General features: G+C 39.9%; 1 protein-coding gene across 1 annotated transcript in view; it reads right to left on the bottom strand.

Moving 5' to 3' along the window:
- LAMB3 (laminin subunit beta 3) overlaps nt 1-27,854 on the bottom strand; it is a 198,082-nt gene that overhangs the window by 71,385 nt on the left and 98,843 nt on the right. The window contains exons 3-5 of the mRNA XM_089514426.1: nt 5,459-5,567; nt 4,043-4,099; nt 2,221-2,375 (exon numbers count right to left, since the gene is read on the bottom strand). Of these exons, the coding sequence (XP_089370552.1) occupies nt 2,221-2,375; nt 4,043-4,067 (180 nt within the window). The 5' untranslated portion in view covers nt 4,068-4,099; nt 5,459-5,567. The remainder of the gene's footprint in view (nt 1-2,220; nt 2,376-4,042; nt 4,100-5,458; nt 5,568-27,854) is intronic.

Raw genomic sequence — 27,854 nt, 5'->3', positions numbered from 1 at the left:
CCCTTTTAACCTATTTATCATTGGTAGGGTGACTAAAGAGGGTCCCATCTCCAGGATATCTCATTATGTATACTCAAATATTCTAAAATCAGAAAAACTCTGAAATCCAAAATACTTCTGGTCACAAACATTTTGGATAACAGAGGCCCGTTCCGGACGGGCATAAAGTACTTGCCGAGCACATACTAGGGTTAGAAAGAGGCGTCCAGAAACCCTAGTACGCGCTTGGTGTGTATAAAATGGTGGCGCCCGTTCTTCATGGGTGCCACCATCTTGACGTCATGGATGCATAGCATCTGCACATCCCACGACGGAAGTGACGTTGCGAGTGCACCATTGGCCACTTGCAGCGCCACTTCCCGGATGCAAAATTATGACGCTTTTTGCGGCTTCTTTTTGTTGCATCCGGGAATTGTGCGGTTTGACCACTGCAGTTCCCGGATGTAGCAACAAGCAGCACCGGCAGAGCACCCATTTTGGGCACTCTGTAACGGACCAGAGACTCAACCTGTCTTTTTTTTAAAGTAAAAGGACTATAGTGTGTGTTAGTACTTATGAGTCTACACGTATGTATACAATTAAGACAGTGCACACAATCTTCTGTGCCTATTATAGAGGACCACAATTAGTTATCACTCACATGTTCCTCTCTCATTTCCTAAATTCCCCATAAGTCCAATTTAGACATCTGACCCAATGGGATGATGAAACTCCTTGAAACTCAAGTGTGTTTGGTATCATGAAATAACTCCTACTACATGAAGACATTAATTAGTATTTATTTTTGGCTCCAGATATCCCATCAGTGTCATAATTGACTCCACTTATGTTTAAACCACACCATTACTTTGCTTTCCCATTTTATCCACTTTTTAACTTAGATTTCTGAAGTCAATACATAAGAATCCCCTGGGTTATTAGTCACATAATTTCATTATCCTGTACTGCTAATTTAATTTGTTCACTTATGTAGGGATCAAAATCAAAGAAACTAGACTTCTTGGGCTGACTGCAATGAAACTGTGATAGAAATCAATGGGATGATTTTGGTCTTAATGAGATTAATTTTGTTTGGTTTTTTCCAAATAGAACTACTTGGGACAGTGGAGAGAGCAATAAATGAATGTGTGTGTCTGTGTGATGAAACCACCAGCATTCATAGGATGGTTGGATCATACCAATAGGAGTCTCACAACTCAAGAAAGGTACAGAGGCTATGGTTTTCATTGAACAAGCTGAAATGTGTTCAGAGGAAGAGGATGAAGATTGTGAAAGGATTTCTGTAACTCAGAGGTGGAGAACTGAAACTGTTCTGGGGTTTTCTACCCTGGAACTCTCTGGGGGATGCATAAATGTCAAATAACAAAACCAGAGGTGACATGAAGTCCAAACTTAGTTTTGTAATTGGGTGGTTTTGAATGTTAAAAGTGCCTAGTGATGTGCCTCAGGATTCTGTTCTGGGCTTGCTATTGTTCAATATTTTTATAAATGACTTGGGTGATGTAATAAAAGGCATGCTTATCAAATTTTCAGATGACAGAAAATTAGGAAGGGCAGCTAAGACTTCCAAGGACAGTATCATAATTTTAAAATCTTCTTTTCATACACGCTGCTATCAAGCTATGTGTCAACAAAACTTGGAAGTATTGCTTTTTTTGCACCACAACTCCCAGAATATTCCAGCTAGTATGGCCAGTAGCTATGTTGCCTGAGTGAGTAAGGAAGTTGAGTTAAGTATTCCAAACTCTGATTTTGGCTCTTGATGGATGTGTGGAGCCTCATGATTGACATACAGGAAAATAACAAACTTCATTTCATGCATTAAAAAAAACCCTGAATGCAACAGGCATAATTAAAAGTTTGACAGTAAGCATATTCTATTCAAGAGAGGTGGACAGGTTCCTAGCATTCACTAGCATTCACTCTCCATGGAAACCAATTTGACTCCATCTTGATCAATTCTCCAAATTTCATGTAACACACTCAATTTTCAACAGCATCTCATCTGGTCAATAGAAGACACAGGCTGCATCTGCATTGCAGAAATACCCTCTGGTGCCACAACAAATTGCAATTCCCAGAATTCCATAGCATTGAGCCATAGCAGTTAAAGTGGTGTCAAACCAGATTATTCCTGCAGTGCTGATGCAGCCACAGAGCAGTTGGCAACATTGCTAAACATGTTTCTTTCCTCTATGAATAAAAACCATTGTATCTTACTTCTCCATATGGAGTACAGTAGGTTTCAGGTTGAAGAAGTCCACAGGTAGAGGAGGCTTTCAAGTGATGGATTCTTCCAACAAGAAGGTCTTGCACAGGTGGATAACATGCCCCATGTAAGCAGGCATTCTGTGCAACCAGCAGTTGGGGAAAAGCTGGGTGAGGAGAATAGAAATTGAACTTTACTCATTCTGTTAAATAAGACAAAAAGAGAACCACAAAAATCACCAATCTCCATGAAAGTAGCCTCACAGAAGCAGCCAGAGATTGCATCTACACAGCAGTATTAATGAAGTTTGACACTACTTCAACTGCCTTGGCTCGATGTTACAGAACTCTGGAATTTGTGTAGTTTTGAGAAACATTTAGCCTTCTCTGTCCGAGAGCTTTCATGCCACTACTACACATCCCAGGATTCTATATGATGGAGCCATGAAAGTTAAATAGTGTCAAACAGCATTAATTCTGCAGTGTGACCTCAGCCAACGATAATGTAACAGATGGTTTATATTTGCTATAACAACTAACATAGGAATTAGAGAGTCTTATATCTCAGTGAACCAGATAGGTTTGGGATGGTCATTCAGGATGCAATCCTATACAAGGAGGGAGAGGGCAACCTTTTTCTCTTCAGCTCTTCAGACACTGGGTGGTGAATTTAGATTGTAAGTATGAGGGTATGATTTGTAAGCCTCTCTAGGAGACATTTTGGCTGAACGGCAAGGTATAAATACTCTACATAAATAAACAGGCTGTCAGTTTTAGCCTGAAATTTAAAGGAGATATCCACAGTGCTGAATCTCATCCCCAAAATGGATAATTCTTTTAAAGTTCAGGCAAAAACCAAGAGTAGATTCACCAACTCACTAACATCAGAACGACGAGCCTCTACTGCTCTGGAGTCACCAGTTCTCAGTGGATGCTCCCAGGCTCTGAATATTCCTAAAGAGGTCAGGCGGGTCCCTGTGTGCAATCCTTTCATAGACAAGAGAAGGCCTTTTGGTTACAGCAATCCTTTGATGAGTGATTTCTTTAGGATAAAAGGCAATTTCAGTTTGTCCAATTTGTTTGCATTTAATCTATTTAAAACTGGCTAAAAATAGAAGACATTCCATCAAGATCATTCCCAAAAAGTAATTGCAACAATTGGTAACAATATGTAAAACTTGCTGAAACTATTAAAAAATGCAATCAGGCTGGGGCTGGGTCAGAAATAGGCTAAAGCTTAGCATTTTCTCAGCTAAAGATGTTTTGCATATGAAGGGGAGGAAAGCAGGACAATCAGAAAGGCATGACCCCCCAACATTGTTGTTGTATACCTTCAAGCCATTTCCAATTTATGGAGACACTATCACAAGTTTTTCTTGGCAAAATTTTCCTGTACCTTCCCTCTGAGGCTTAGAGAGTGTGACTTGCCCAAGGTGGGTTTGCATGCTGAGCTGGGATTCAGTCCCTGGGTCTCCAAATTTGTATTCCAATGCCCAAACCACTGCACTATGCTGCCCCCACACTTTCCAGGTACTGGGAGAAAAGGAATGTATGTATGTATGTATTTTATGTTTTTTTCAAGTTCAGGACTCAAGGTGGCTCCCAAATATTACAGCAGACACAGCTATAAAATTAATTTCATACAAATATTAAAAATATAATTAAGCTAACAACAGAATTTAAAACAGTGAAAAGCAAACTATTAATGACAAAACAACAAATAAACAGTACAGCACATTAAAATTTAGCTCAGATCTTTTACATCAACTATAAATAGTTGATGCACAACTACTTCTTTTTTAAAAAAAAAGGTACATGCTTAGGGAAAACTTACCAAGGACAAAAAGAAATATCCACATGATGAAGAGATTCTACAAAACTCAAGATTCTCCTAAAATAAAAAGAAAACATAAATTCAGCAGCTCATAGGTCAGAAAGGACAATCCATCAGTCCTGTAATTCCTGTTTTTTCATTCATTCATTCATCTGTATCATCCTTGCAATTATGCAATTTCACTGTGCTTGGGTGGTCTAAAAGTGTCATAAATGAGTAAATAAATAGGTTGTACACTGTAGGGAACTGAAGTTTCAATATTGCAGAAAGCAGCTGGAAGGCACAAAGTGTATATTCTAAATTCTCATAGATCTCCCCTTGATCTTAGGACTGTCTGCTGTAAGCATTCATTGCTTGTGTGAAAGACATAATTGTTTGAGCAAAAAGAGATGCATTCTGGGCAGAAATGCCGCTTTTAGTCAACTAAATAAGGAAATTCACTCATGGTGGGGGAAAACCTCAGTGTCTGCTGTACAAGATTATAGAGGTGTTTTATATGGTGTTCTCCCCTTTTTAAAATAAGAAAATAAATATGGGGAAAACTCATTACTGTCACCACATATGCAAACATCATAACAGGAGCAGTAATAAAATGTAAGTGCTTTATGTGCCAAATGTGCACAGTGTTGCACTCAAACGCACATCGTGCACAACTCATATGGTTCACCTGCATACATTTATGTGCATTCTATATAAGCCCAGGCCACATATATGCACAGCCTAATTTTCACCGCCAGTTCTATTTGTGTAAGAGAAAGAAAGATTCCAAAACATCGGACTAGTTCAAAGGTGCATTCTGCAGCTCCAGGTCAAGGTCAATTCTTTCCAATTCACCTTTTGCCTATTGCTTTTGCTTAATGTCTTTGAATTACTATGCCCTCAACAAAGATAAGACTGTCACCAAAGCATTTTTAAACAGTGGTTTAGCTCTTTTCTTTTGTTCCATTCTTTCCTGGGAACAAAAAAGTACTGAATTTATATAGGCTTTGGTGAACCTGATTTTTCAGAGATTACCATACTACCTGTGGAGCTACAATCCCAAGAGGACACACAGATAACTCATAAATGTAAAAGTAAATATGCCACTTTCTAAAGCTGTACCTACAGCATACACAGCTTCCCTTACTTTCAGTTCTTTTTTTTAAAAAAAATTCTCTGCTAGTTTTCATTCTCTCTACCAAAATTCATTCTCCTTACCTTTCAGCAAAACAGGAAGCCTTTTTTGGATAAATGAATCTAAATCAACAGAGTAATTCTTTCTGTTGCTGTTGTTACCAAATCACCACGATCATGAGTTTATAGCCCACTGAAAGAACGTCAGTAATCTCTCCCCAATGATTCAGAAACACTTTGCCACTGATGCCAAGCCAAAGGAGGTAATTTACAGTTTCCTGCATCACAGTGCACAGAACCTACCTGCTCTAACAGGTCCTTTGTCTGACAGCAGTCCACCTGAATCCTGTACTTGGTCTCTTGAGCCGTTGTCTTTTGATTTTAAATCTGTCTCACCTGGGGAAGTAAGTTCCTGTGGGTGTAGCAATAATGATAAAAGCGGTGATTCAAGGATCTCTTGAGATAGACACACCTATTTACGGTATAACTCATTATACCTTCTAGACGGTGAACACATGTCAGCTCACTGAGAAGTGAACTAGGGGTCTTTTCAACTACTGAAATATGGACACAATTATTTTGACTTATGAATGGCCCTCCTGTGGGTGCAGTGAAGCAAAGCCAAAGCACTTTCTCACATTCTCTTGCTCCTTCGCTGAAGATGCACTGGGTATTCTTGAAACATCTGAGGGAAAGCAGTTTGGTTTTGCTCCATTGCACAGTATAGTACAGCTATCTATAATAATAATAAAAATTGTTCCTACCAACACCGCTTCCTTCAGGCAAGGGGGCAGAAGAAAAAAGAAGTATTTCTTGGTGTTGACCCTTCTAACAGGGGTATGGGCAGGTAAAGCAACTCAAGGCCTGGAATAAGAGGGTTTTTGTTCACATTTCATGTTTCCAGAAGCAATATTTCTTGTAAACAGTGTTCATAAAACATCTCTGTTGCTTATAAACCAATTCCTAGATCCAATTCATTCATGTATCCACTTCATTCAAGGAATAGAACAATAGTGATGGTAAAATACAATTTTTATTTCTTTAGGTGACTCACTCATTACTCATTACCCTGCATTCCACTTCTAATTCATTCACATTACACAGGGTAATGATGCATAAACCTTTCAACTGATGTGTACTCTGAGAAAGCAGTTCAAGGGGTCAGAGACTGTATCTTGGGTGCATTTACTCCCAAGATACATAGGATATGCATAAATCATTGCTGTGCCCACAACTTTGCATGTCAAAATCTTTTGCATCTTGGCATAGGAGAGCAAGTCTAGAGAACCTGTAACCCTCCAAAGGTTCCTGCTCTGAAATTTTCACCAGGCCTAACCAGAACAATAATCAATAAAGGATGAAGGTAGCCCAAGAACATTTAAGGCCCCATGTCTCCCATTTCATCTGAAAAAGGATGAACATACATTTGTTAGGAAACAATGTGTGAAAGCTTTGTTTAAATGATGAGACATTCAAGATGGCAGCACAACTTGAAGTAGGTTTTGAGATCTTGGAGACAGAACAGGCCTAACCAATAGATGCTAAGCATGAGGGATATTTGTGCTCTACTCACAAAAAAGAATTGACATCTTCCACAAGTCAGTGGTATCATTTGTAAGGAAATGTAGACTGGAAGGTAATCTCAGCATTTTTGCTGCATTACTTGTGTGGATTAATGCCTCCTCAGTAATGATTCTCACAGAAAAGTCATGATACAACAGACTACAGCTCAGCTGATGAACTCTTGCCTCACATATAGACATTTTCAGTCTCTCACATTTTTAGTTAAAAGGATCAGTAACTGGTAGTGTGAAAGACCTCTTTTTGGGAACCTAGATATCAGAAAACACTGGCTAGATGGGTATATAGATTACCCTTGTCTAAGGCAACTTCTGAAGCACAGCAGTACAGTAAAAGGAACATGCAACACCAGTGTTTTACTCTCAAATGCTGTTGTGTATTATCTTATTTCTGGCATTATGAATTTAGCTAAACCCAATTTTACTTTGCAGCAATTACTGTTGCTTTCCAAACTTTCTTTTAAAACTGCAGGGGCACAATATTAATTCAAGCAGTTTGTTAATGGCCTACAGCTATGTTGCCTTGGCATATTGCCATTTTCTATTTTCATTCTGAAAATGAAATGCCATATTTCTATCTCAGGGATTTCAAACTGCAAGTGGGGAGGACAGATCATAATCTGTCTCCTTAGGCTATAAGATCTGAAGGCTTGATTGGGAGCTTTCTTCAGTTCTTGGGTGTGTCAAGAATGCTTGGTAACTGGGTTGAGACACTGGGTGTGCCTGCTTTTGTGCTGCTTGCCCAGACTCCAATTACTAATGTTATGATGCCAACTTTTTCACCATGGAATCTTGATTCAACAAACCACCTTGTAGTCAACAGCTCTCAGCATGTCAGAGAAGATTAGCAGATTTAGTGAAAGAGAGAGAAAAAAAGAATGTGTATTCTTTAAACCTTCTGTACAAATACCACCTACACATGAAAAAAGGCCTTCAATTAGGCAACCCATATTTGGGACTTAATCCAAATACCAGTTGCAAAGATGCAGTGCAAAAGAAACCAGGACTTTTTCTGTTTCCACAATACCTCTCTGAACCAGAGAGAGAAGGAACAGCTAGGCAGCATAGCAATGTGTCTGTGACAGCTGTCCTATCATAACCTGGGACCCATTTGCACTATAGAACTATAGCATTAGTATTCCACTTTAACTGTTCTGGTTCCATCTCATGGACTCCTAGAACTGATAGTCTGGTGAGGCACTAGACTGCTCTGGCTGAGAATTGTAAAAGGCCCTCCTTTAACTACAAATCCCAGGATTTCATAGGATGGAACTATGACAGTTAAAGCTAAAAGTGCCATGGTTCTGTAGTGCGAATTGTTCCCAATTCAACTAACTCATTCATATGCATGAAGAACATTAGGGACTTCACTGTGAATTCATGTAAACTAAGCTGCTATAATACTACAGAGTGCCCAAGCATATTTCACCTTCTGAAAGAGAATGGTCAAACAATGCCGAATATCAGTATAGCTTCTGGGAAGAAACTGTGACAGTTGGAAACCACACATATGGTCCAAGGCACAAATGAGACTAAATATTCCTTGTGGTTAGATATAAATAGTATTTCTGAGTTTAGGACATGAGGAAGTATGTGTGGACTATATCCTGTATTAAGAACTGTATTGCTTGAAAAAGTGCCAAATACCTCACTTCAGCCGGTGTTAGCAAAAGATATATTGAAAATATACTGCACACTGTAATTGTAATCTGTGTACACATCCCTTTTCTCCCTATTCCCATCTGTTCCATATCCATTTTTTGTATCAAACTAGCTTCAGGGCAGAACTGCCATGGTCGCCTTAGTCGATGATCTCCGTCTAGGCATAGAAGGGGGAAGCATGACCTTGTTGGTGCTCTTGGACATCTCAGTGGCCTTCGATACCATAGACCAGAGTATCTTTCTGGAATTCCTGAGGGAGTTAGGTATTGCGGGTACTGCACTCCAGTGGCTCCATTCCTACCTCTCAGGCAGATTCCAGATGGTGATGCTGGGGGACAGGTGCTCTTCTAAAAGCCTGTCCCCCATGCTGTTTAACATTTACATGAAGCCGTTGGGTGAGATCATCCAGAGACATGGGGCGTGGTGTTATCAGTATGCTGATGACACCCAAATCTATTTCTATATGTCTCCAATTGCTGCAGTGACTAAAGATGGCATCTCTCGTCTGGATGCCTGCCTTGAGTCAGTAATGGGCTGGATGAGGAAAAACAAACTCAAGCTGAATCCAGAGAGAACGGAGGTACTTGCAATAGGTACGTTAAGTCCGGGGATGGAGATTTGTCAACCAGTCCTGGATGGGGTCACACTTCCCCTAAAAGATGAAGTTCACAGTTTGGGAGTGCTCCTGGACTTGTTGCTACAATTGTCATCTCAAATGGATGCGACAGCCAGGAGTGCTTGGTACCAACTTTGGTTGATATGCCAACTGCGCCCCTACCTGGACCAAAAGGACCTAGCAACAGTGGTACATGCACTAGTAATCTCTCGTCTTGATTTCTGTAATGCGCTCTACATGGGGCTACCCTTGTACCAAGTTTGGAAGCTTCAACTGGTTCAAAACGCAGCAGCCAGATTGGTCACCAGTTCATCCAGGTTTGACCATATAACACCTGTCTTAAAATCTCTTCACTGGCTGCCAATTAGCTTCTGGGCACAATACAAGATGTTGGTTATTACCTTTAAAGCCCTACATGGCTTGGGCTCGAGTTACTTGTGGGAACGCCTCTCCCTATACAATCCGCCCCACACACTTAGAATAACTGGGAAGAACATGTTAGAACATCAATCAACCAGGCTCACATTGACTTCCCAGAGAGCCTTCACAGCAGCTGCTCCGAAATTGTGGAACAGTCTCCTGGAAGAAATCTGTCTCATTACCTCCTTGGAGCCGTTGAAGAAGGCTCTTTAGATGGATCTCTTCCAGCGAGCTTATCCACCTGACCTTGTGTAAGAAACATCTCCAGACCATTGTACGAATCTACTGCATTTCCACTTGATGATGAGTTAGTTTTAAGATTAATTGTATTATTTTTAATTGATGTATTTTATATGTATTTTATTATTGATGTATGGGTTTTAACAGACTGTAATCCTGCCTCGATCCACCTGGGAGAGGCGGGAAAATATAAATAAAAATTATTATTATTATTATTATTATTATTATTATTATTATTAAGTATAATACACAAACTACAAAAATTCTTATTTAGCAGCAGACCCAATTTGTTACCCATAGATTTTCAACATCATAAGTTTTGCAGTTTTTCTTTTAAGGTTAACAATGCAGGAACTAAGAAGTGCAAACCATACCCAATGATCATAAATGCAACTTATTTTCCTCAGTATACCCAATGCTTGTGGATACAGATCCAGATAAGAAAGTCTGTACTTGTCTGACCACAATGCTGTATGTGAATCATCATAACTATTGTTTCCTGTCTTGAGCTTTATAGTCAAATGCAGAAGTGATTCATAAGCTGATAAGAAGACATTCAGTGCTAACACACCAGAAATGATAGATCTCTGGCAACTCAACTGCATTACATACACTCATCTACCAGTCAACATTTTTCTTAGCTTTTACGTTCTCATCTCCCACACCTTCCCCTCATAGGGCGTTATCACATGGTGAAAACTTCCAGTCTATTCTAAAGTCATCCCGGAGTCAATCATGGGTATTCACGTTAATGCGCGAGATACTATTACACGCAATCGCTGTCATTGCAGAGTCATTCCAAGGCCGATCCAAAGTCAACCCTGGAATAGCTACATTCGGTGAACTTCCAAATTCACAAATCCTTCTCCTAGGCTGATTCGCATTCAGTTCGAAGTTGTGTGGGTGTGGAATGCATGTTTGCTTCAGTCTTGGTATTCCCACCCAACCTACGAAGGTACTACATTTCCCATGAAGCTTTGCTGCAATCTTGCTTCTACTTTGCTTCCAGTAGTCCAACCACGTCTAGTGCTGATGAGGGGGAAAAGCAGATGTTTCCGATGGTATGGGCGGAGAGCTAGTGGAAAATGCATATGTGCTCGTTTTAACATGAACAGAGCAGTGTATGGTTTTCTTCACCCTGGAAGCATTAAAGTTCACAATGTGTTCAGAGCCCCACTGGGCATACACAAGGATCCCAGTTCGAATTGGAGAATCCGCATGGTATGTGCTGTTGTGATAATTTATTTTGCGCTTGCTCTGCTTTGCCTTGGGAATGACCACAATTTCGGTCTTTACATGTGATAATTAATTACGTAACTTGGCTTATTTTTGTATTGGTCCTGCTTGGCATTTCCTTCGGGATGAGGGCACATATCCCACGTATGATAACAGCCATAATAAGACCTGTGAATGTAAATCATTCCTTACCTTTCAAGTCCCAACTCTCAGAGGATGGACCAAAACCAACAAGCTACGCAGCGAGCTAGAGGGAGGGGGATTCTTTGGCCTCAATCCAATCAGTATCTCCAATGGGGAAAAACCATTGAATCAATTGTTGAGTTGTGTGTCAATATTTATATCAATCCCACTGATTCACTAACTCTAGTATAATTGGGACTATCAATGTAATTTAGACCTAAGAAATAAAATCTGGATACAGAGTGCAACTAATGTTCATTTTTTCCCCAGCATACACAAAAAAGCAAATTCATGGTAACCATTCTGTGTGAGTGTATTTATGAGTGTAATCCTAATTGGTGACGATGGTCAAGATTCAGTTGACCCACGACTATGCAGCTAAAGTTTTCTTTAATTCAAATCCCTCTCAGCCTAGGGATCTGAGAAATTTCAAAGGTTTACCAGATGAAAAACAAGAGATGGCTTCTGGAACATTATTTTTTCTGTAGAAGAGGCTATATCAGCAAGTGTTGTTTGTCATGCAACAAGATGCAAGGTAAAATTTCTAAAACTGTTTAAGAAAGATCTTTGGCCCTTTGCCTGATAAAATGTATAGGAAAGTATTGTTAAAAATCTAAAGGATTCTGAGATTTGAGTTATATTCTTTGAATCCTAGCTTCAAAATATACTGAAAACTAAGGAAAAGGTCTTTAAGTTTTGAGTATGTGGCACATAGATAGTATTCATTCTGATTATTATTCAGAGTTTTTTCCCTCTTTATTTAACCATCTGCACTACTCTTTCTTCCCTTTTTATCAGATTCTGCAAAGTATTTTCTTCCAATCCCAAACAAATGTATTTTTTCTCTTAGACCCCAATATGGGTGATCTATGAATATTAAAATTATATATAGATATCTGTATATGTACAGATTAGCACTCTGGAAACTTCAGTGACATGAAATTCTGTATCACTGTGTGTAATGATTTACTTTAGACATTATGCCAGTTGTTATTATTATTATTATTATTAACCTTTATTTATGAAGCGCTGTAAATTTACACAGCGCTGTACATGCAATCTTTTTAGTTAGACGGTTCCCTGCCCTCGGGCTTACAATCTAAAAAGACATGACACAGAAGGAGAAGGGAGTGGTGGAGGGAAAGGGTAAGAGGTCCAGCAGTTCCTCTCTACCTCCAAGGCCTGGACCAAGGCAGATGGACTGGAGGGAGGGTTTGGCTTCATAATGGATGGTTAATCATTTTCCAGGGAAAATACATACTCTCAAGTAGGATAATGCATATACAGTACATAGCAATACAGGAAATGGTTTGATAAACAGACAACAAAAGAAAACCAAATAGCAAGCAACAATTATGCAATGCCTGGGAAGGCTACTCTGAACAGGATGGTTTTCAACTCCGTTTTGAAGCTGGTTAAAGAAGTGATGGCTCTTGCTTGTGAGGGAAGAAAGTTCCAGGAGTGAGGGGCAGCAAGTGAAAAGGGGCGAATCTGGGATGGGGCAGAGGAAATCCTGGACTGAGACAGCAGACCTTGACTACCAGAATGGAGGGCCCAAATGGGAAGGTGAGGAGAAAGAAGGTCTGATAAGTAAGGAGGGGCCAGTCCATGGAGGGCTTTAAACGTCGACAGCAGGAGCTTGTACTGAACACGGAAAGGGAGGGGGAGCCAGTGAAGGGATGCCAACACAGGAGAGATGTGGTCAGAGCGGTGGGTGGAAGTGATAATGCGTGCAGCTGAATGCTGGACAGAGATTAAAGGATGGAGGTGAGAAAGAGGAAGCCCAGCCAGGAGGACATTACAGTAATCAAGTCGTGAGATCACTAGGGCATGGACCAGGATCTTGGCAGTAGAGGCGGAGAGATATGATCAGATTTTGGCAATATTGTACAAAAAGAATCTACAAGCCTTGGCTGTGGTCTGGATCTGAGGGATACACGACAGAGAAGAGTAAAAGATAAAACCAAGACTGTGGGCTTGCTGGACTGGTTGAATAGAAATATTGTCCACAGAGACAGAAAAGGAGTGTTGAAGGGTGGGCTTAGGAGGAAAGACAAGAATCTCCGTCTTGGACATGTTGAGCTTCAAGCGCCGATGGCGCATCCACTGCGAGACAGCTGTGAGGCAAGACGAGACTTGCTGTTCAAGCTTTGGAGAAAGGTCAGGGGCGGAAAGATACAGCGGGGTGTCATCGGCATACAGGGGGTAGGAAAAGCCAAAAGAGCTAATGAGTTTTCCTAAGGACAGTGTGTAGAGAGAAAACAGAAGGGGACCCAGAACAGAGCCCTGGGGAACTCCGACAGATAAGGGAACAGGAGAAGAAGTCTGACCTCCTGCAACTACTGCAAAAGATCTGCCAGACAAGTAAGATCTAAACCAGTCAAGAACAGAGTCTGAGAACCCAAGGTTAGAGAGTATGTCAACTAGGAGACAGTGATCAACAGTGTCAAAGGCTGCAGACAAATCAAGAAGGATGAGAACAGAGTAAAGGCCATTAGCCTTGGCCAGTAAAAAGTCACTGGAGATCTTAGTGAGAGCTGTCTCTGTAGAATACCTTGGGCGGAAACCAGACTGAAAGGGATCGAGGATGGAGTTGGCTTCAAGAAACTCAAGACAGCGCGAATAAACAACCTGTTCCAAAACCTTAGAAGAAAGGGGAGAAGAGAAATTGGACGATAGCTAGACAGAGAGGAGGGGTCAAGAGAAGGTTTTTTCAGAATTGGGGAAATGAGAGCATGTTTGAAGTCCGACGGGAAGGAGCCTGTAGAGAGAGAGAGATTGAAGATATGGAGAAGTGAGGGCAGAAAGGAGGGAGCTATAGAGATTAGAAGAGGAGTAGGAATTGGATCAAGAGAACAGGTTGCAGGTTTGGAAGAATTCAGAAGTGTAGAGAGTTCATCCAAAGAGGCAGGAGGAAACACAGAAAATTTGTTAGGCGAGGGCGATAGAAGATTAAGAGCAGAAGAAGAATCGGGGGGACTATCTCAAAGCGAATAGTGGTAATCTTAGAGATGAAATAATTAGCAAAGTCATTAGGAGAGAATGATGAAGAGACAGGAGGAGAGGGAGGTTTAAGCAAAGTGTTGAAGGTGGAGAACAAACGCTGTGGGCGCCTCTCATTGGCGGAGATCAATGATTTGTAATAATTCTGTTTTGCCATAGAGAGGGCGCGTGAGAAGGAAGAAAGAACAAATTTGAAATGGATAAAATCAGCCCACTCTTTGGACTTTCTCCAAAGATGTTCGGCCGCTCGAGAGCAGAACCAGAGAAACTTAATGTTGGGGGTAAGCCAGGGCTGAGGCCTAGTCTTAGAGGAAGAAGTGCGGACAGAGACAGGGGCAAAATGGTCGAGAGTTGAGGAAAGAGTGGAGTTAAATAAAGACATTGCTGAATCAGCAGAATCCCCGAGATTTAGGGAAGAGAGAGATCAATCCAGGGTCAGACCAAGATGGTTAGAGTCAACAGATTGAAGATCACGAAAATGGCGTTGAATAGTATGACGAGGAGGAGGAGTATAAGTGAGAGCAAAGGAGATTTAATGATGATCAGATAGTGGAAAGTCAAGTGCCAGGTAGTCAGAAATGGCGCAGTTTGCAGCAAGAACTAGGTCAAGACAGTGCAGGCACATTCTGTTTTCATGTGGTGTAAACCCATTTATCTACTTCAGTGTAAGTCTCACTAAACTAGGCACAACACTAAGGAGCTTATCCCATGGTATTTTAATTTGGCTTACCTCTATCCAGTTTAAACCTTAATTTGGGGGGCATCCTGATATTATCAGATGTTTTTTTCCTAATTTGCCACCTGAATATAGCCCGGGTCCATCCCTGCTTCCAGGAGCACTCTGCTGGCCATTTTCTCAAGCCAGAAAACTCCCAGATCCAAAAAGAGCTGGGAGGAGTGGCTCTGGAAGTGGGGATGAACCCAGGATGTATCCAGGTGGCAAATTAGGTGGCAAAAACCATCTGATAAAATCAGGATGCTACCCAAGTTAAGATTTAATCCAGATCGAGGTAAACCAAATTAAAATGCCATGGGATAAGCTCCTAAAATGCCATGAGATAAGCTCCTAAACAGATAAACACTTATCTGGAAAACATCTGAATGAAGAAATAAAGGTTTTAACATTTATTTTTGCTGGTAAAGCCTCTCTTTTTCAGTGGGTAGGAATCCTGCTGCTTGTAGGCATGAATAACCCCAGTGCGTGTGTCTACTGGGACCATCCAAGACTGGACCATGCACAGATCCCTCTTTATAAACACACACACATATGCCTCTTTTTACTCCAGAGTCTCTCTAGTCTAGAACCATCACATTTGCCTTGAAGCAAGGTACAGAGTCCATGGGCACTTTGTTTTTGTCCCATAATCCAAAAGATGTTAGGATGGTTCCCTGTCAATGGCAATATTTTAAAAAATTAAATTAAATTAAATTAAAGCACCAGCATTTTTCTGGAAGTTTCACTGATACTTTTACTTATTCATTTAATTGCATTGTTACAATTCTTTTTACATTTGTTCCCACTTGGACATCTTGGGCCCTCTCACATGACACAGTTGTACCATTATGATTCTAATCTAGCTACCAGGGCAACATCCTGTGAAATCCTCCAGTTTATAGTTTGTTGTGGTGTTGTGCTCTCTGGAAGAGAATTCTATGTACTTTGCTTGGGATATTGTCATGGGAGATAATAGTGAAATCATAGCAGTATAATCCTGTAGTGTAAACGACCCCCTTGTTTTTTATACAGCCCTACACAGAATTATGCAGCCCTCCAGATGTTGGATTGCAATTCTCAATGTGCCAATGGCTAAGGCTGCTGGGACTTCCAGTTCTACAACCTCTGCAGGGCTGCTTGATTCCCATTCTTGTTTCTGACACACACACACACACACACACACACACACAGTTTTCTCTCTTACCACAAAGGTGTACATGCAAATGTATTTTGTGTGTTTAGTTATCTATTCTAGTTGTTTTTTGTTGCTTTTCAAGGTCAAGCTTTGTCACAAAGCAACACATGTGTGTGTGCATATACAGAGACATATATAATAGTAACAATGGAATCTTACCCAAATGCTTTGTAGGCCTGTGTCATACAGAGCATTGGCATGTTAATATATTTCTTGCTGTTATATCTTATCTATGTTGCAAATGTAATCTTCTGTACCAGACAGCTGACCTCAGTCTCGCCTATTGGAGGTCAGCCGACCATGCTCTAGCCATGAATATGGCTGTCTGCATGGAAATGTACTGCTGCATAACTTGATCCATTTCAGACTTTGGGGGTGGCCTGTTGCAAGCTGACCTATCTGGATATATGTTTTTAAAAAAACCCTAAGCAACCAGGACTGGAATGTTTCCTGTTTGGATTTATTGACTAATATTGCAGACAGATTGACAGCTGAGGCTAATATTGCTGAATATAAGTGTCTTCTGCAATTACTGTTCTCCTTTTAAGAGCAAATGTTGTTGTTGTTGTTATATCCCACTTTTTCTAGTTTGGGATGATTTACAACAATTAAAACCAAGCATAATTTAAATTTAAAAGCATAAAAAGGTGCTAAAAAGCAATCAAACCATCATAAAATTAAAACATGTTAAAACCAATTGAGAAAACAACAATAGAACAAATAAAGGTCCAACACATTATATAAGGCCCATTTCACTATTAAAAAGCAATTCCCAAAAGCTTACCAGAATAAAAAGGGTTTTATTTGCTTTCAGAATAGATTCTGGGAAGGAATTTCCAGAACCTCAGAGAAACCACCAAGAAAGCTCTCTCCCATGTTCAGATAAATCAAAATTATTGTTTTATGACTATTATTTATTTATTTTTGTATCTTGTTTTTTCTCCAAACTGGAACTTAAGGTGGCTTACAGAAATTCAAGGGAAAGAATACACATAAATCTGGGGTGGTCAAAATGCAAGTCTCCAGATGTTGGACAGCACCTGAAGATTTCCTACAAGTACACAGGTTTTTATAACACTGTGTTACAGCTGATCTGATCCAAATTTGAATGAGCTGTGGAATCAATGGACTGCTGCATTTTTAAAATCCATAAATGCCTCCCTTTTAATTCTAATATCAAGAACTCTTTTATACAGCAGTATAGCTATGGGGTTGTACTGTCCTCCATAAGAATTCTTCCACCCGCATGACATTTCTTTTTGTTAACCAAATTTCTAGCATTGCAATAACTTAACATTTCAGGAACATTTAGAAATACATATTAGGCCCTGAAAGCAAAGAGATCCAAGGCACCCAAGGGAAAACAAACACAACAAAAACTAAAGTTCTTGCTGTAAACAGTTTTAAATGTCTCACTCTCTGCAATGCTAGAAATTTAGGGACTGAAGAACCATTTTAGGGGACAGAATTCTTACTGATGAAGCAGTGCCTTTATCCCCACACCTACCCATCCCCAGTAGCTACACACCTGGCTCCTCAGATCTATGACTGCAATTAATTCAGTAGAAAATCATCTTGTGTTCATATGGAGGACTTCCACCAATTAAACCTACTAGACCTCAACTGTTCCTTGCAATATTCTGAACATGGAGGAACCCATTGTCTTGTTCAGTCACTCTTCTCTTTTGTCAGAAAATAATGAAATTGTGACATTATGAAAAGGCATTGTCCTTTTCTTCTTCAATGTGCTGTTCAGACACCTGTCATCAGTACAAAATATAGAGAGTGAGCAGAGATTATGGATTTTACCAGTAGCCTTGTAAAACACATTATTTTGCAGAAATTCTGTCAGTGTGTGTTCATGTACCTGTTGTGTGACTGTCGTATCTATGAACATATATAAGCAAATGTGAATGAACTATATCTAGTTTAAAAATATGACTGTAGTTATGGTCTTATATGTGGAATGATTTGAAAGCTTGTGGGAGGACAATGTGACAGAGGTGTGAGTAGACTCAACTAACAAGCTGTTTCTTTTGTATTTTAAAAAAAACCATTAAAACCTTCCAGAAATATACTAGGTCTTTATTTCCTAAATAGCTTCAGAGAAATCAGTGTCCTCTTCTCCCCCCCCTTTTTTTTTTTTTTCCCTTGAATGCAGTCACATTTCCAGCCAACCAGCCAACCAACTCTGGCTGTGACTTCTGCAGCATTTGTTATGTAATCTCTAGTTCATGCTAGGAACCAGCAAACCATTTACCTCCAAGAACCAAAGTCCACATGCTGATGACCTTTGCCTGTACAGAAACCATGTGGAACTGGGCGATGTGGCAATGGTCTCTCGTGCCTTGTCAGTACAAGGGTAAAAATAATGCTGTGCAATATTTGGAAAGTGTTGCTGACAGTCTGGCTGAAAGCAAAGCTGATCTATGAAGCAAACAGCCCTGCTTCCCAAACATTCCTTAAAAATCAGACTATATAGGAAGCACAAGAAGGATAGCAACAGTCATAGGGTATTACCACACTGTAGAAATAAAGCAGTTTGGCACCACTTTAACTGTCATGGCTTCATCCTATGAAAACTTGGGATTTGTAGTTTGGTGAGGTATTCAGCCTGGTCTGTCAGAGAACTCTGGTGCCTCACCAAACTACAAATCCCAAGATTCCAGAGGGTGGCTCCATGACAGTCAAAGGAGTGCCATACTGCTTTATTTCTGCAGTGTGTCAACCCATAGTTGACAATCCATCAAAGTATCCAGATTAAAATTGAGCCAGCATGATGTAGTGGTTTGAGCACTGGATGATGACCCTAGAGAGCAAGGTTTGATTCCCCATTTGGCCCTGGAAACACACTGGATGACATTGGGTGAGTCACATACTCTCACTCCCAGAAACTTCATGATAGGCTCACTTTAGGAGTGTCATAAATTAGAAATGACTTGAAGGCACACAGCAACAACAAAGATTAAAACTAATGTTATTTGCACTCTGCCCTGAGAAGAATAGAGACATTGTCACTGCCTTTTATGTGAACCCATGGAATCTATGTAATAGAGCTCTAATTAGATCTTTTGCTGCTGATTTTAATATTGTATTAAAACCAGTCAGGGAAACTGTCTTTAAACATCCTTTTCATGCTACAAAATTATCATGCCATAATTCCATTTTAACTGTGATGGCAGTATTTTATGGGTTTCTGGAGTTTGCAGTTTGGTGGGACACTAGAGCTCTCTTGCTGAGAAATTAAATAGCTTTCCCTAAACTGCAGATCCCAAGATTACAGAAGACAGAATCATGACAGTGAAAGTGAAGTTATCATGTGATAATTGCATAGCATGAAAGTGCCCATACTCCTAGCTCAGCATGCCAATATGGAAACATTTCTGCTAAGATATTGTTTTTTTAGTCCAGCTGAACTAGCACTGACTATTTCGGGAATCATGTAAATTCTACTCACCAGGAATGACAAACATGGGAAACACAAAAAGCAGGAAAATAAGCATCTGTAAAATGAATGGGATTAGGGATTAGACTAGATGAATTTTGGGATCAGTTACAACTTGATGAATCTAGACTCTGATTTCTGCTACTGTTCTCTGTCAGTATAGACCAATTTGCACCAACATGATGCCCAGGCTCAACCAGATATTTTTTATAACAACTTCCATTAGTTTCAGCTAGTATGGCTAAACATGAGAGATCATGAAGGGTGTAGACCAAGAGAATCTGAAGGATAGTTGTGGACTGGGATGGACATACTTGGTCAGAAGGCTTGGTTTGTTAATAGTCATGGCAAAGTTACCCACTGCCTTGTTTTAGCAATAGCACAAGCTGATAGCATTCAATGGTTGACTTTAATAATCACTAAGGAAATATATGGAGGTGGGGAGACATATATCTTCCCTCCCTGATAGAGAAGGAGGAGGAGGAGGAGGAGGAGATGTCGGTGTACAAAATAAGACCTCAAGAGATAGAATCATAGAATTGGAAGAGACTACAGGGATCATCCAGTCATGAACCCTGCCATGCAGGAATACATAATCAAAGCACAAATTAAAGCAAATGGAATACAGTCATAAAATAACATGTCTTCTATAGACACCATGTATAATTGTGCTTCCCTTTTTTTCCTCCTGAAACTCTTTTAAAATGAAGATTTCAATATGTTCAATTTCCCACACAGTGCAAATTTCCAAGGTTACTTTTCTAATTTGCATCCAAATAAACCCAAAATTTAGATACTGTTAGTGTGAAAACAACATCCTATCCTTCAAAAGCAACAGCATGATCTTGAAAAACTGACCAAGTTCCTTTCTTTTTGGTAACTTGTTGGAAAAAATAAATAAATGCAGATGTCTTTATCTTTCAAAGACTGCATTCCAAATTGCAAAAACTTTTTCACAACTCTCAGGTGGGTTATGCCAGGAAGTAGTGGTTTCTGACATTCAAAAGCTAGGGACTACTACTACTACTACTACTACTCTCTCTCTCTCTCTCTCTCTCTCTCTCTCTCTCTCTCTCCCTCCTCTGCTTCTTGATAGTTTTCACTACCATCACAAATTTTGTTGCCTGAGGCAAAGGACAAAATGGAGCCCTTTTTCCATTCTTTGCACCAAAGGTGGCTGGATTGGCAGTTTAATTGTGCTTCAAGATTTTAGGATGGGATAGCATCCTCTAATATGCCAGAGGATATGTATGTGCACACATACACACATGTGCATTCATGCACATGTGCTTTCAAGTCACCTGTTGACTTATGATGACCTCATTAATTTCATAGACCTTTCTTAGGCAAAGAATGCCAGAAGAAACATGGAACAAATTGAGAGATATAAAAGGAAAGTTGCAGAGCCACTAAAAGCCAAACAAATGCCATCACTGCCTCCAGAATCTTCTGCTTGAAACAGTCACCCCACTGCACCTAATGCTAAGGCTATTCATGTGTTCATTACATTCTTTGGAAGGTTTGCCCATTCTGTTTTCAATTTGATAGGGGACATATTTTTGTTTCTCACTCAGAAAATAGACATTGCTTCACCTTTATAGTTAAGTTATGGTACGGATACTTTTTAAATTTTATTTTAAGAAGAAAATAACAAACCAACCCAGACTAAGCCCTGGTCTGTATGATCCAAATAAACTGGCTTCATTCTTTCCTCATAGTGGAGAATCCAGACTTGCATAACCTTAACTTGCATAACTTATTAGGCACCAAACTCAGGGTATGCCTCTCTTAAAACAGAGACTAAAAATTCCCTGTTTCCTCTGGATCTTCTGGGAATGTCCGGAGCCTTCTGTTCTTACACTAGGTAGCTGTTTAAAATGCATTCTGCAGTGTTGCCTGGCATGGCCACTGCAACAACTAGTCACTTACTCCGAAGTGTGAATGAGTTGCCCAGCCAAGTGATTGATGCTGGGCCCCTCGTTCTGACCTCAGGAATGAGCACTTGCCATTGCAGTGGCTGTGCCAGATGGCACAATGGGATGCACATGCACACAGCTGCTCAGTGTCACAACAGAGGGCCCCAGGGAATGGGGGAGGTTGGAGGAGCTTCCAATAATCCGTTGCCCCCAAAGTATTCTGGCCCATGCAGACACCACCTTAGAAAGCACATTTTTGCAAAAATTAGAGCTAATACTTAGCTTTATCACAGACCTTGTTCATTCTGTTAGATATACAGATATAGACTGGTTCTCATGAATGTTAATACCCATCCACAACCATCTTAAATTGTAACAGCATGAAGGCTCTGTTCCAAAAGTAGAGATGGTGTAGTATTTAGAATACTGGCTTAAAACCATGTGGTAAATAATTCAGTTTCCCCATCCTGCTAAAGATTTAATGGGTAATGGTTGTCTACATGTTACTGGAACATTTTCTGGTATAACCTGGACCAGAGAAACAAAAGTATCATACAGCATACAGTGACTTTTTCTATGTTTGTGACCTATGATACTAGGTTGTTCATTCCATCATCTTCTTCTGTGTCCTCCCATTATATGAGTCTTTCAGCCACAGTTCCCATCTGTCTTTAGAAAGACAGTAGTGCCCCTATGGTGGAGAGGTGAAAAGAGACTGAAGGTGCTACTCCCCCCCCCCCCAATAAAGAATCCTCACCCACAAACAGAACGAATCTTTTCTCCAGTCCCCAAATTTCTTGCATTGCAGGTAGAGAGATAATCATAAATTAGAACTCTTACCTTTGCTGTGTTCACATTTCCTTCCTAACTTTGCTTGTCACTTTTCTTTGGATGCCTAAGCCATATTTCAGAATGCATAGTGAAAGTTTTAATTTACTGCAATGCTAGAAATTTGGGAGCTAAATAAAAATTTCATATGGCAGCAAAATTCTCATTAGGGGAAGCCCACCCCTCATAGCTATATACCCCATAGGATAATGGTCTCACACACACTCTGAATAAGCATGACCCTTGAACAGACAGGAACTAAGACTGTGACAGTGTGCATCTATAAAGTCTGCATTTACAGGTGACCTCCCTTTTCCACCTTCATATACAATCCATGGATGACTCTGTCACTAGGGTACTTTTTGGGTTAAACAGGATGGTGAGAGCCATATCTTTATTAGTTTCCCCAACAATGTGTGCATCTTTGTGAGTATGTTTTAAATTATATGCATTGCTTGAACACACTTACTCCATTACTTTGCACACATTAACAATCTGCACATTTTTCTATGAACACTTTTCCAATGTGCTCATTTGGGAAAGGCACACCAACAGCTGCCTAACAGCTTTGGATTCAGGAGCTCAGATGATATCTATTCTTCAAATAGTTTAGAAAGTGTGCCCTTCAGACCGTGTGCTGAACATGGATTTCTCATCCCTAATGGGAACATAACCAGTGGTGACCTTGTACTGGGAATGCCATAATTCATTTATTTTATTTGTATCCCACCTTCCTTCCAAGTCCAGAGTGCATGGTGGTTTGCAGCATAATAAATTAGAAATATAAAATTATACATGAATGTAAAACACTTTAAAACACTATTTCAATAAATATATTAAAACATTAAAAAGTCCAGCATGCCTATTTAAAACAAGTTGGCTATTAACAGTTCATCTGGATAATATAATAACTTAGTTATTAAAGGCCTGCCAGTGGAAGGGCAAATAATTTTATTAATTTTGCACATGTAGTTTCTTTGTTGCTTTTGCTCCAGCAGACTAACACAGCTACCCCTCTGAAGGATAACTGTTATACATGATGCAATTATGAATGTAGACAATGATGTGACACAGTTTGTACCTTTGTTAATGTCCTTTTAAGGTTGCTGGTGGCTTGACTAGGATGCCCTACGTCATCAGACCTAAATTGTAGGCCATGGAATGTTTACAAACACTAAAGATCAATACAAAGCTAAGCAGGGCCATATAACTTTATAACCTGAAATCCTTAATGAAACAACAGATCAGCAGCCTACTATGAGTTCACTGTTCACTGATGTGTCGGCAGGCATGAGCAGCTTTAGGCCCTATCACAGCTATAAAGATTAGACAGGGACACTTTCCTCACCACAGGCCTTTGTTCACAACAGTGTCTGATAAGGGCTGTGCCATTTGCCCCAATTCATCTGGGAAAGCGAGGCAACAGCTCCTGGGAATCGGCACTCAGCTTGAGCCAACCGACTTCAAGCAGCCACGTTCACATATGGAAAAGACGATGTTATCTAAAGGGTGAATCTTCTGCTGAAGAACATTCTAAATTAAAGAGTCATCAACATTATGTTCCCAGTTCACCATTAAGGTGATGGGTGTTAATGAGGCACATGAGTGTCCAAAACAATAGGATCTTGGCTTTGATTACCATGCATTGATTCTGGTGGACATGTAAAGCATCTGATAATATAAGGAATAATTGAAGCAGGGATTTTCCATGCAGTGTATTTCCAGTGACAAAGTACTGCCTTGATGAGTTTTTTTCCCTATGAAATGAACTTTCACTCCTTAACCTTCATTCAGGTCATGTGAGAAACTCCCACTAGATCACACTGAAGGCCAAATCTCATGAACTCTATGATTCTATGATCAAATTAATAATTATATTCAAAAGAGATAAACATGTGAGAACATCATCATGTTGGAAAATAAGGCCTGAGTCTGACATAGAGATATTTTAAGTTGTCAGATTTTTAGTTCAGGGAGAGTGCCTTAGGATTGTGAACTTCCATCAGATGATTCAAATTCATGCAGTTCATACCTCATCTCATTAACAATAAATCTACCCCCTTAAAGTTAATTTCCTCACCTCCCTTAGGAATAAACAACAGCCTAGCCCTAAGTACACTCACTCACCAGACATCAGTCTCCCTGAATTCAGTCCTATGCTATGCAGTGTAATTTATTTCTGAGTACACATGCTTAAGATTTGGGTGTGATTTTTGTAATTCAGTGGTCACTACACTGAAGAACACAATGTTCTACTGATGAACATTATCCTGAGATCCTGCATCTGACTTATAGATTGTACTCTTTTTTTTCTGCACTTAGACAAGTCCACACAGCCAGTTGCACAGATTTACCAAGAACACACACAAGGAACAGTCTGTTATCATCCTGATATTTTCATCTGAAACAGACATAATATCAATGATGTCATATATTTTGTACATGGCTGTCACAGCACATAAAATGACATGCATCTGCTAGTCACAATGGTTGTTTTTTGCTAAGGAGGCCATGTCTCCTAGTTTAGAGAGGACAGCCTTCTGTTTGAAGGGTCATCAGAGTAACATCCCCTGTGTCAGAATTATTAAAAGTAATCATCCAAAGACCAGTGTTGGTCCACAAGCCATCAGTTGCCATGCTGTGGCAAATTTATATGCTGTGGATGAATTTTTGTTGTTTTGTGCCTTCAAGTCATTTCTGACTTATAAGTTATAAGAACCCTATTATGGTTGTTTTCTTGGCAAGATTTGTTCAGAGGAGGTTTGCCATTGCCTTTTCCTGGGGCTGAGAGCATGTGAAACAAAAATGGTACCAGTCCCTGACACACTGGAGGAAAAGAATTGTCAGTTTTCACATCAGACAGCTTAAGAAGCACCGCTCTATTTGAAGGTCCCCCTTTGTTTGTAAGGCTGCTAGATCCAAGCCCAGTGTAAAGATCTAGACCCATAGGAAGGAAGAGCAGTAGATGTCTTATCAATCCACAGTTCATACCCAGGCAGCAGAACGAGTATGACCCTGGACCACCTGGTTCAAGTCATCCTCACTATTCTGAGATGCACTGTTTTTCTATTTAAATTATAACAATATTTTAAAATTAGCAGAAACTAATTTTGTTGGCACTTGTGTCCTCTTTTGTTCTCTTTTTGTATGGATTGTAGGAATGTGGTCAAAAACAGAAAAATACTACACTATTCATATCCTGATTGTGAGCTTCCAAAAGGTTTCTGTTTGCCCACTGAGGAACAAAATGGTAATCTACTGGCCTTAGTTCTGACCCACTAGACCTTCTTACATTATTACAGACATAACATTATCATTCTGCTTGGCAGAGTAAAACACCAGTACTTTAAATATCCCACAACTGGACACTAGATGCCAGCTCCCCAATCATGTGAAAAGCAATTATCCATGATGTTCAGAAATAACAGGTTGGGAGATATCCTTGAAATTTATCATGGAGAACATGGGAAACCCTAATCTCCACACAGTGTAGCTTTTGGCATGAATGGTTAGTAATAATCTAATGAAATGAAAATGCAAGCAGTAGAGTTGTGAAGTGCTTTGATGCTAACACAAATATGGAAGTACACTATTACCTTATTATATTGCAGTATTACATCATTATATAAGTTAAAGAAGAAAGTGCAAAGGCAGGCTTACTGCTGAACATAAAGAAAACAAAAATAATGATCATGAAGGATTTACATAAATTCAACCTAGATAGTGAGGAAATCGAAGTAATTAAAGATTTCCCATACTTTGGATCAAATATTGATCAGAATGTAGAATGCAGTCAAGAAATCAGAAGAAGATTACGAATGGGAAGAGTGGCTATTAAAGAACTAGACAAGATACTAAAGCATAAAAATACAACTGTGGACTTGCCATCTGTGGATTTGAGCTTCCGCAGACAGCAAACCCTGCTCATTGAAAACAATGGGATTTGAGCATCCATGTTTTTTGGTATCTGGGGGGTGGGGGTGGGCCAAATTGGATCCCCCATGGATAGCAAAGGACTACTGCATACAAATGAGCACTACAGTTAGAATCATCCAGGCTGCTGTATTCCCCATCACAATGCATGGATGTGAGAGCTGGACAGCAAAGAAGATGGACAGGAAGTATATCAAGTCATTTGAGATGTGGTGCTGGAGACAAGTACTGATACTGGGGAAGGACATGATCCTAAGAGAACCAGAGATTGGGAAGCTACTTTTAACAAGTTTTTAGTTATAGTTCTGAGGCCCTGAAAGCTCTTGCTTGTATAATAGGTACATTTTTAAAACTGATTAATTTTTGTTATTCAAATGTAACTAAGGGCCTGAACAGACAGGCCAAAATAAAGCTGCTTCAGGTCATTTTGGAAGTATACTGTTTAAATGATGTATGCGTCCTAAGAGTCTGGAAGCCGCACCAAAGGACTGGAGCATGGCTTTGGCGCAGATTCTGGCCTCTTAAGGTGCATCTGTCATTTTAACAGCGTACTTCCAAAGTGACCCAAAGCAGCTTTATTATGGCCTGTCTGTTCAGGCCCTAAAATAACTATCAGTTACGGGAGGGAGGTTCAAAAACCTACAGGGTACTGGCCTGTGGTGTGGAACACACCTAAGTAGTGAGACCATACATACTTTGTAACAATTAAAGTAACTTAAATTATTTACGGTTACACAGTAAAAGTTATCCTATTTTATGTTATACTTACAGTGTATCTTTATGCCATAGATACTGCAAAAATGTATTAACTACAAGTAATTTGCCTCTTTCTCTCTATGTCTTCCCAAAATCTGCTATGTTTCCCCACATAGGGAACTACATTTTGTGGGAAGGACATGGGAGGGTCTTCTCAGTTATGATACCCTAGTTGTGGAACACCGATCCCTTGGAGACCTATTGGTGCCAATACTGGCTTCACTCTGGCACCAATTAAAAAAATCACTGTTAATTAAAGGCTTTGCATTTTTACACTGCTTAAAAATATCTTTTACTTCCCTACATTTTAAATTATTTAAACCAAATTTATTGCATACCCCAATAAGATATTTCAGTACAAGATGACGTATGAATATAGAAAGAAAGAAAGAAAGAAAGAAAGAAAGAAAGAAAGATTTGTAACCAGTTTCTGCTGATCTCTACAAAGAACACAGTGCATGTGGAAGGATGGAGGCTTATCCAAACCTTTTTCTGCTGCCATGATCAGAGCCAAAATGTCCCTGACAGAGATAGATCCCTCTAGGAAATAAATGGTCCCACTGGTGCCTGCTAAGTTTCTTTGTTAGTGCCACATTTCTGCAATGCCTCTGCACTTCAGTCTTTTTCACAGTATCTTATGTAATTTTGTACAGTAGCTTCTTAGCAAGGACAGTAAATTAAGAAATGCGTTGAAACAGAATAAAGGAGTCAACTCTGAAAGAGTCTGAAGAAGCAGAACTTCACTGGAAGAAATGGCATGCTTTCAATGAACCTGAAGGCAAGTGAGTGAGAGTCGATCAATGTGAGCACTTGAACAGCAGTACTCAGGATTACATAGTTTATAGAACATAACAATATACCTACTGAATTCTTTTTCTTTCTATGCTGTCCCTCCACTGTGCTAGGCCAAAAGTTGCATGCTTTGTACATTAGCTACAGTTTTCCTACTCAGTGTGACCTCCTCTTTCATG

This window comes from Sceloporus occidentalis, unplaced genomic scaffold (genome assembly GCF_023333645.1).
Source record: "Sceloporus occidentalis isolate IW3139 unplaced genomic scaffold, rSceOcc1.0.p SCAF_3, whole genome shotgun sequence".
NCBI classification, from domain to species: domain Eukaryota; kingdom Metazoa; phylum Chordata; class Lepidosauria; order Squamata; family Phrynosomatidae; genus Sceloporus; species Sceloporus occidentalis.
Note: the sequence above shows the minus strand (reverse complement) of the source record. Positions and strands in the feature narration are given on the sequence as shown.